At 26.2% G+C, this 11,176-nt stretch overlaps 4 protein-coding genes across 4 annotated transcripts; 1 reads left to right on the forward strand and 3 right to left on the reverse strand.

Annotated features, from left to right (window-relative positions):
- Positions 1 to 33: 33 nt before the first annotated feature.
- On the reverse strand, positions 34 to 558 carry EIN_279840 (protein kinase, putative; the record flags this gene model as incomplete). The annotated part of the gene is made up of 2 exons (XM_004257710.1): positions 34 to 489; positions 555 to 558. Coding segments are annotated over 2 exons (460 nt in total), but the record flags the coding sequence as incomplete, so codon positions are not given.
- An 8,317-nt stretch (positions 559 to 8,875) lies between these two features.
- EIN_279850 (hypothetical protein) lies at positions 8,876 to 9,352 on the reverse strand (the record flags this gene model as incomplete). Its single annotated transcript, XM_004257711.1, has 1 exon — positions 8,876 to 9,352. One exon carries the CDS (start codon positions 9,350 to 9,352, stop codon positions 8,876 to 8,878), a length of 477 nt encoding a protein of 158 aa, XP_004257759.1.
- Positions 9,353 to 9,649: 297 nt separating this feature from the next.
- Positions 9,650 to 10,087, reverse strand: EIN_279860 (hypothetical protein; the record flags this gene model as incomplete). Its single annotated transcript, XM_004257712.1, has 1 exon — positions 9,650 to 10,087. The coding sequence occupies one exon, from the start codon at positions 10,085 to 10,087 to the stop codon at positions 9,650 to 9,652; it is 438 nt and encodes a 145-aa protein (XP_004257760.1).
- Positions 10,088 to 10,937: 850 nt separating this feature from the next.
- EIN_279870 (hypothetical protein) lies at positions 10,938 to 11,151 on the forward strand (the record flags this gene model as incomplete). The annotated part of the gene is made up of 1 exon (XM_004257713.1): positions 10,938 to 11,151. A coding segment is annotated over one exon (214 nt), but the record flags the coding sequence as incomplete, so codon positions are not given.
- Between the last annotated feature and the right edge of the window lie 25 nt (positions 11,152 to 11,176).

An 11,176-nucleotide genomic window follows, 5' to 3' on the forward strand; every position in this document is an offset into this window, starting at 1 on the left:
TTGTGTTCACTCAAAATGTACCACTTCGACAACTCATACAGAAAGTCGAATTATAATAACACGTCTCACAATTTGAGTCACATGTTTCACATCTTTGTGTTATTAAATTATAATAAAACCCAAATCCGCATCTAGCACAGCCACTCGTGTACGTTTTAATACACTTTTCATCATCATTTAAAACACATGTTTCACCATTTAAAAGCATTTTATTTGGACATTCAACACATTTGGCGTTTAAAACACTTTGACAATTTAACAACTCAGTTGTACATTTTCCATTCAAGTCATTTGGATGTTCGCAATTGGTCAACTCACATGTTTTGTTGGTGTTCATTTCACTTAACGAGTCACATTTTGTCGACTTTTGGTATTCACAAATTAAAGTGTTTGGGTACACATCTCCACATTTGATGCATGTTGTTGTATTTGAAAGATATCCACTATTGCATGAAACAACACTCTTTTGATTGATCACTTCCGCTTGTTCTATTTCAACACAAATTCCGTCTTTATTAAAAGTGTTTTTAGTTGTATTGCAGATCGCACAAGACCCATCTCTTCTTAACAAAATACAGTCATTGTTTATTTCACAAATTCCATTCAGCAACACAAACAATTAATTAAATAGTTTTTTATTAAAAGTATTATTATAATAATAATTATTAATATGTATAATAAAATAACACTCATACGGAATCGATTATATCCTTGTGATTCTTTTGTTTTTTTCTTCCCTTACTTTTTTGTTTTTTTGAAGATAAGTTAGTTCGCTTCCCCACTCTTTATACACACGTTAAAATAACACATTAATGTATTTGTGCTCTGCCAATTAATTTCAGAGCTAACAATATCTCATTTCCAACTTTGTCGTTGGAACTTCCTCTGTTTTGTTTACAACATAATAAATATCTGAATGGGAGTTATGTTTTTATTCAATACCATAACATATTTCAAGAGGGTATGTTTTTTTTTCTTTTTGGTGGGTAAATAAAAGGCGAGGCAGGCTCGACCGTAAGGGTGCTCGACAAGGAATAACGCCACATGAGTGTGCTGACTTTTACTCGAGCCAGCATCGAGTATTCAAATATACTACATGATTATTTCAACACTTGTGATGTTAGAGAACAAACAATCATTGTTTTGATGTGTTCAGAATTATAAATAATTGCTTTAAATATGGTTTCATGTTTTCGATTTTTTCGGCTTCGTTTATATTATCAATTATCGATAAAATAAACTATTGTTATAGTTAAAAATACAAGCACTTTTATTTATAATTTGGAAGTTTATTGTGTTTTCAAATGAGATTAATTGTTTTGGTTTTAATTTATATATTTAAACAAATATTTTCAATTTTTTTTGTTTTATTTTTAAAATGAAAAAAACTTTCTGATGTATCTTTTTATATTTTTATGGAAGTTTTTATGTTTTTTGATTAAAACATCGCGCATGCATGTAAGTTTGGCTTTAAATATACATACTCTTTACTATTGACAAAATCAGTTCGTTGTTGTTTTTAATTATATCATTATAGTAATTCTTAAAAACCAATTTTTAATTTATCTGTTTAATTATTTATAAAGTATTTTCTTGTTGTTCCAAATTTTGGTAGTGATTTTTACATAAACTATACAAATAACAAATAAAATAATAAAATTCACATCAAAATATAATTATAAAGTCGAAGACAATAATAATAATAATAAAAAACAAAATTTATTATAAATAAAACATTTTGACAAACAATTTATATTAAGTGAATTGGCTCTTTTTATTTTTGAAAAACTTCCATTCATTTATTGTCAAATTTGCTACATCATTTATACATGTATCAGGGTTTTTGATGTATCGAATTTACACAAGTCGAGTTATTTAAAAATCACTTTGTTGTTGTTATTTAAGAAATATAAAAAAATTGCTTCGAATGTTTAGAATTTGTATTTTTTTAAACATAAATCATAATTGAAAATTCAAAGAATGTATTCTTTTTAATTAAAACATATAAATGTAATTGATTATTATAAATTGTTTTTTTAAATATTTTATGATTTTTAAACTTAACACTTTCATAACCTAAAGCTTTTTTTAAGAAGAAAAATAAGTAAAGAAAAAATTGTCCAAATCATTTTTCTTTTATTTTATTCTAAAACCCCTTTCTAACCCAAACCGGCCAATAGTCAGTTTTATTTTACTTAAAATAATTAACATTTAAATACTCAATTACCTAAGATCCATCGAAAATAATCTTTTGTATGAAATTTTGTAAGAAATATTTTTAATGTTAATTCTTTACATAACAACACATCCTACATCGTCAATCCACCTGATAACAAAATAAAGAATTGCATAATTACAATAAAAATAATTTCTCAAACACGTTTAGATTAAATGATAATATAGTTTAAAAAACAACAAAAAAGTTTCAACCAAACAATTTAAAACCATCAATTAGACCCAATTCTTTTCTTTTTCTTGTCTTTCGCTCTTCTTTTTAACTCCCAACAGACTCGACAGAGCATTAAAGAATGAGACAAGCAAGTGGTTTCTCCACAACGCGAACAGAGTTCTTTTATTCTGCTCGCATTAGAACCAACGCAAAGGTGGCACTTTTGCTTTCGTAAAGCAAATTTTCTTTCATATTTTTTTCTTTCTCTTTTTGTGAAGTGTTTGCTTCTTCCCACCAATCCAAAAGACCACAAGCAATAAACATGGTTCTTTTTTCTTTTGTTTTTTTCATTCCATGTACAAGACGTTTTTTGATGTATTTTTCTGACAATTGTTTGGCCAATCGAACGAGAAAAGTGAAGTGGTCATTTTGGATCACATACCGAAACATCCCATAAGAATTAACCGTTGCACAATCCAGAATATTTTGAAAAACGACCATATTGTATCTCCTTGTTTTTGTTTTTGTCGAATATTCTTGACACAGGAAATCAAATGTATCAACAGGTGTTTTTGTGTAATTATATAATACATTCATTTCTGATTTGGCCTTATTGGGGTCAAGTATCGGGACATTTAGAGAATTTGTTGTAATTATCACAGTTTTAGTTTTTTTCAGATTAAATGAAGTCAAAAGAATTGAATCCTGTTTCCAAAATAGAATATTTTGAGGATTGGTTTCTTTTTCCTTATTTAATCGGGTTTTTTCCAATTCAATTTTTTCCATTTCCATTTTTGTTGTTTTTAAATTTTGGATATTTTCAAAGTCTTTTTTTTCCAAAATATCCATTTTTTCCCGATTTAGTTCGTTCTGTGATGCCAACATACCCATTTTTTTAAATATAATATTTTCTCTATTTTCAAATTGTTCTAACTTTTTTGAAGTTTGTTTTTCCATTTTTGTCAAATATTTCTCTTTTTCTAACATTGTATTCCTTTTTGACTCTGGAGGTATGTTTGCACTTCGTTGATTCATTGTGCCAATGTACCCGATTTTTTGCGACTCAAGCGAGTTAATTACTCTTATAGAAGTAAAGTAGTTGTCGCTTTGTAGTAAAAATTCTATTTTAGGAGCATCTTTTGGAATTAAATTTTCGACTAATTTCATCACTACTGACTCTCTTTGATGCAGTTCATCAGTTTTCCCGATTTCTGACTCTTTTTTTCCTTCATACAAAGTCATTCCAACACAAAGTTTTTTGTCGTAAGTACAAACGCAGTAAAATTTTAACCCCCGTTTGATTGGTTTTTGAGGGCAATATTGAATCCCTTTGCAACACCCTTTGAAACCGAAAATTCTTTCATCCACACAAATTAACTGACCTGGTGTAGAAATTTGCGTAATATTTCGGGCAAATATTTCAAATAAATCTTTTACAGCTGGAAATACCGTTTCTTTTCTTTTTTCTTCCCTTGTTGCTTTGAGGTCACAACGGAAACTTCGAAAAAGTTCATAAAACCGATTTCTATCCATGGCAATTTTTGGAAAAGGACGCCCGAATTCTGAACTCCAAAATCGGGAAAATGGGCCTTTGTTTTGCATGGCTCCTAAATATCATAACACCAATAAAACAATTTATTTCATCCACGTCTGTAACTTTCCAATTTTTAACTAACGATTGGCCCTTTTCATTTGTTCCTGCCACAATCAAGTCCAAAAAATCGGGAGTTATTATTTTTTCAAAACATTCAATTTCTTTAGAAAAAATACCAATAATTTCAGTTTTTCTGTAATTTTGGTTCATTTTTGAAAAATTTGCTTCCCCAAAAACTGGATCAATTGTTTCCCAATTTTTAACAATTTTATTAGGATTATCTAATACGTGTTGGGGTTCAAAAATAACAGGTTTTTCATAACTATTTTGAGGACATATTATCTCTTCTCCAAAATTAATGTTAACATTTTCTTCAGCTTCGTCTCACTTGAGAAATATTCTGGTTCTTCAGGTTGTTCACACTCCATACTTTTAAGAATAAAAACATAAAAAACTAAATTAAAACTTTTCCCGACATTGAATTAATTTAATTAATTATTTCCAAAAAATCACATACAAAAAATATTTTTTTCGATTATACCTTTTGGCAAAATTGTTATTTGGTAAAAGAAAATTAAAAAAACTTGTTTTTTGCATGTTTCGGTTTTATAAGTGTTAACCAATTTATTTAAGAAAAATTGGATTTTGTTGTTATAGTTATTTTTAATTAATAAATCTATATTTGATCATTGTTCTATTTTAAGCAGACAACAAATTCTATAAATTATTATAATAAATTACTATAATTTACTATAACGAATTTGTAAAACATTTATACTACAAATTAATAATATCTATATAATTATTTTTACTAATAATTATAAAAAAACTAATAACTGAAATTAAATAACCAAAAATAAAATGTTAAGTGTTTGAACAAACACAAGTAAAGTCATTCCGAATAAGTGTGCAACTTTATTTTTTCTTTGTTTATTACTCACAAAAAGGGGAAACTCTTTTTTGAACAATACAATAACAAAAACAATAAAGTTGATTATGTTATAAATCAACATAAAATATAACTCGATATTTAAATGATGAGTTTAACTGCTTGTTTTAATAAAAAGCATTAAAAATTCAGAATTCTAATTGTCATAAAACGAATAAAACAGTATTGATTATTGTTTATTGATTTTGGATGGTGCAGATGTTAAACATCTCGTGAATAAAACAAAAATGATGAATAAAGCCAACTTGTGTGATTCAAAAACTCCTTCACTGCAAATTTTTAATAAACACGAGATGGTTGAATGGTGCAACCCAAAACACTAATTGTGGAAATTTGTACAACTTTAGTTATAGTTTATTTATGGTATTTTAATTAGAGTAATAGTTTTAAAGTAATTTGTTTGTGTTTTTTTGTTTTGTTTAATAAAAACATATAATTGTTTTATTATAATTATATTATTAACAAAATTGAACAATAAAGTGTGCAATTGCAAGAAAAATTATCGAAGTGGTAGAGAGATGTATAATTTATGATATACAAATTAGTATTACAAAGTCCTTGACTTGAATTTAAAAATATTATTATATATATTAAATTCAGATGTTAAATTTTTGAAAAAACACATGCAACAATAATAATAAAGTGGTTTGAAAAGTTTATTTTGGCAATTGATTTTTGTAAATCAATCAATTTTAAAATATAATGTTAAATAAAACAGAATGCATGAAAAAAACAAATATAACACTTTTTTGTTTATAAGTACATATATTATAAGAAAATTGGATAAAAAGTACAATATACAATATTTAGTTATTAATAAAATATTGACCATAACAATAAATACAATTTAATTATGTCAATTTATATGTTTGACAACAACATGAGACGGGCAACAATGATTATATATATGACATTTGACAATAAATCTTCATTTCTTAGACTTATACAATCATTGGAACAACAACTACACGTTGATTTTATAAAAATGGTATTTACACGACTCAAACTTGTACATTTGAATTAGCAAAATTTTCCAATCGAAGTGGTATTTGCTCGTATTTCTAAACTGATCAAATAGTGACATTTACATTAAAAATTATTATCAAGTGATGTGACACAATCGAGTATATCAATACTGAATCTTTCTCTGTCAAAATGTGTGTATGTCACAATTTTAAAAATAAATTTTGATTTTTGTTTAAATATACTGAACCATAATCAACATTGAACCACACTTTAACTTGATAAAAAGTAATAATCTTTGTTTTGTGTTTTTATTTGTTTATAATTTCATAATTTTTATTCTTTTGAAAGTCAACAAATAATTATCAATAAATTTTTATTCCTTTTTATACCATAAGTATGGTGTTTCAATATTTGGAATTTTTTTTATAATTTTATGAGTTAATTGTATTAAGCTAAGAACAAACTTTCCATAAAACTTTTACAAATAAATTCTATATTAATAATATCTACAATATTTGCAAAATCCTTTGATACGATCATAATCTGATAATTGTCAGTGTTGACATTGTTGATTTTTTAAAGTTTTTTTAAATAAATTCAGAACAATGTTGTTTGTTTTGATTTTTAAATGACGATTATAAAAATAAAGCCTGTCCAGAAACAGTATTTATTTTGTTTACCTTGTTTATTGATTATGATTTGTTGATTTTTTACAACTCAAAATTTACATATAACAAAAAATAACAAATTTGAATGTCAACAATTTACTCTAAAAACAAAGAAGCGATGCTATTTTTACATCAACAAACATAACAATTTATTTGGTACCATAAGAAAACTAAAAACAATTGTGTTTTATTCAAAAACATGTAAGCGAACACACATTAAACAATTAAATATGACAATGATTCAAACAATTATAACTGAAAATATAAAACAACGAAAATCAAAATAGAAGAGGTGTTGTGTACGTTAAAGAATATCACAGAGTTTCAACAACCAGTTTTCCAACTCATTGATTTTGAAAAGATTTTTAAACTTTTCTGGAAGTTTGTTAGCAATAACTTCCCATTATTTTGTTCAAATATATCACCAAATCAACCGTATTTATTCACGTTTGGATGTTTGGAAATGAAAGGTCGAATAATCTCAACTTTATTTATGTTAATGGTTGTGTAATTGGTTATTGAGTTTCTGAATAGTTATATTAATTATAATTTATTCTGATCTTATCCCATAGGTTGGTAACATTTTCACTAAAAATAGACCAAAAAATATAAATAAAGTTTATCGAATGAATAACGTTTTTAGACTGACTTTGTCGATTTTTTTACATATATGGACCTGTCAAAAACGTAGCATTTTTTGACCTTCCACATCTTCTCCAAAAATAGAATTTTTTTGCTATTTTCAATAATTTGATTATTTAACAACAATTTATTTTTATTAGATAATAAAAAGAGAAATATTTTAAATGTTATATTATCATTTTATTTAAACTGTTTTAAATGAATAATTCGTTTAAAATAACCATAACACCAATTACAAACGAATTTGCTGTTTTATTCTTTTATTTTTTCATAGAGTATAAAAAAATGTCAATTTTTCTTAAAGTTAAAAATTAAAGTTAAACCCGTTTTATTTTTTAGAAATAAATACAGTCAAAAACGTCAATTTGTCGTAATTATAATTGTCGAAGTTGCTTAATTGTCGCACAACCGGCCAATCATTTTAGTGTACGACAATTAAATATTTTGTTTTCGAATCTGTAACTTTTGATAAATTAAAAACTAAATTTTTTATAAAAAATAAATTTCAATATTAAAAAAAATTTCTACAAAATTCACTCATTTACCACAAATAGATACGTTTCTGCTGGATTTACGACAAATAGACGCATTTGACCGAGTTTAATAAATCAAACAAAGACTATAACAATACAAAAGAAAAGAAAATGAATAATAATTGGGTAGTTAATTATAATATACTGGATTTAATTATTTTATACATATCTAAAAATATAAGATATCAAAGTTGTTTGTGTTTTGAAATTAATTTTATTTGTAGATATAATTGTTTAATAACATATAAAATGAAAATGAAAAAATATTTTTAATTGTTTTTTATTTTTGTGTTGTCAAAAATGGGGATTATATGAATCGAACCTACAGTCTTTACCAAACCAGATAATTTTATTGAAAAGTTATATACTACCATTGTGCTAAATCCCCTTAATATATTTAATTGAATTAAACTTATAAATTTTTGTTAACTTCTTGATAAAGTGATTAGAAAAGTACAACTTATTTCAAATTATAGTAAAAATAATATTTATTGTTACAAATTATTTTTTTATATTATTACAAAAACATTAATTTAAACCCCCAATAACAAGAACAAAAATATTTGTAATCGAATTCAATTTCTAATTTATTTTTATTGTATTTAACCAGTTTTTTCCACCACCTTAATCAAAAGTAAGTATTTGCTGCTGTTGTTGTTTGAATAAAATTCACGTTTTAGCCATTGTTTGTGCTTCCAATGTCACTCACTTTCCTTGTACTTACTATGTGGACGCGGATGTGATTCCGCCCAGCAAAAGGAAAACTTGGGAAGTAGGTAAAACAATGCACAAACAGATTGTTTCGTGTGACTTTATGAGTTTTTGAAATGCTCAGTCTCACTAGGTATTTACTAATTCGAGGTGAAAATTTGGCAATTTTTAAATTCGTGAACCAGACCAAATATTTACTTATCTTTCTTTTTATTATAAATTTAATTTGCATGTTATATCAAATAATAAATTTTATTTATTATTAAGTGTGGTTGTGAAAAAAAAGCCTTCCCATTTAAAAACAAAATATTAAAACACATTTGAATCAATTATTTATTAATAAAATCAAACCAAATTAAATACCAATTTTAAAAAAACTTGTTGAACATTTTTCTTATCTTAACATTTTCTTTTGTTTCCTCTTTAGGTTTTTTTCTGAATCTCTTTGTTTATTTTCACGAGTTCCTCGCTTCCTTCAGTGTTCACTAAAACAAGTTTGATTTCTCTAAGATAGTTTATGGATATATTGATTTTGATTTTCTGCCCAACTGTCATTCTGCTCTGCACTCGATAAACACCGAGATATGCACGTTTTTCATACAACATAATATCAACGGTCTCAGTCATAACAGTGAGCTCAATGAACACATCTTCGACTGGAATTGGTCTTCCTTTCGCGACAACAATTTTGTAATCGACTTTGTTGTCTTTGATTGTTAACATGGTGATGTCTTTTTGGACAAACTCAGTTTCATGTATATCAATCATACTACAACCTCGAATATGTCCGAAATTGCACCCTCCAAAAACAGCAATAACAGATGGATAAACATTATCAAAGTAGTTTGCTTCTGTAAATAATGAAATCAGATATTTTTTCAACAATCCAAATTCACACATTTGCTCAATCAACACTACATTTTGAATACTTCGGTGACTTATTTGGATTTCTTTCAAAAATTCAAATATTTTATTTTTGAAAATGTCGAAAAAAGATTGAAAAATTGTTTCATCTATCAACAGATTTTGTAAATCGAAATGAAATTGTGTAAAATCATTTTGAACTTCATTTTGTTTCGAAAATGAATCAATTGAACGTTTTATTTCATTTTTTAATTTATAAAGCCTTATTCTTTTATTCGTTTTTACACGTTCATCATCATTTTCAGTCATTATAAACAACTCTTTCACTTTTTCTTATCTTTCTTCCAATTCTTTTATAATTATTTCAAAAAGTCTTTCATTCAAGAAATCTTCAGTGATATTTTCATAATTTCGAAAGTGAATTATTTGTAAATTTTCACCATCTTTTTTACCAACAGACAGCTCCAAATTCGTATCTAAATCAATAAAGAGATAATTACCCTCTGCACGAAACACATTCTTGTCACTCCACACCGATGCTTTCGGATGACTTAACACAGAAAGAACATCAAAACCGGTGCAATGTGCAGCATATTCGAGATTTTCTCTATTTTCTTTAAGAATGTGGTTTTGACAGGTCACAACAGCTTTGATAACAATTATATCTGAAGTACTTGTTTCAAGTTTATTAACAAATCTGAGATAAAAGTAGCGTAAGAGCATACAAAGTGATAAAATAGGACTTATCGACACTTCAGTCCCATTTGACATTACATGATACTCACATAATCCATTTGTGTCGGGATAAACATTTTTCGTTGTATCTTTGAGTTGACTCTGTAAAAAGTCGGTATACCTCATGGACAACATATTAATAATGTTTGTAATAGATGTGTTTTCTATTGAACCAACAAAACACTTCCCACTTGTCAAATCAACAGTTGATGGTATATATGAATAACCATATTCAAATGTTAATGATTCAGGTTCTTCCTTGTTTTTATTAAAGTAAGACGCACGAATGTTGGAGTTGCTAATATCTATGCAAACATAATCTATACGTTTCATACTGAAATGGTAATTGTTATTTAATTGATTTAAATGATATTTATTTAAATGAAAAACACAAATGATTTTTATATTATTATTTTATTTTATTCGTTTTTGACAAATTAGTTTATTGAAAACGTTATCTAGATATAGTTAAATACCTTGTTTATATAGAATAATTGCTTATGACTTTTATCAATCAGGCAGTTCAAAAATGATATTTAATAAATTGAAAAAAATATAATAATAATACAATCATTTCATTGTATTGTTTTGTTTATTATTTATTTGTTAATAAATATTTTGAGTTAATTGTTAATCAATATAAATATTAGTAAAATTTTATTAAACATTTTAATAGATATATCAAACTAAATAAAATAAAAAAGATCAACAAAGTGGACAAAATCTAAAATAACAAAACTTCAAAAAAGTGGACGTTTCACACAACTATAAATGTGGACTTTTCAACGTGAAAAGATTTTCAAAATCAATTTCGTTCTAATCAATTTCAACTTTTTTGAACTTTCTTTCCTTTTTAAGAACTTCCTTAATTAAAAAACATAACAGAATGTCTTCTGAGCCAACAAGTTTTACTATTGAACAAAACAAAAAGGCAATCAACGACTATGACTTATGTGAATCCATTGAATATGAAGATGGAATGAGAAACTTGTACGCTGATGTAGATGGCAATTTAGTCCACGAGACATTTGAAGAGATCCGAGTCAAATATCCAAAGATGTCCGAAATTGTTTCTAAAATCAATCTAAAAGACAACCCAAGTTGGTATGTAAGCACCCAGTCTGA

The sequence above is a fragment of the Entamoeba invadens genome (assembly GCF_000330505.1).
Source record: "Entamoeba invadens IP1 unplaced genomic scaffold scaff_1105074726471, whole genome shotgun sequence".
In the NCBI taxonomy this organism is placed as follows: Eukaryota; Evosea; order Mastigamoebida; family Endamoebidae; genus Entamoeba; species Entamoeba invadens.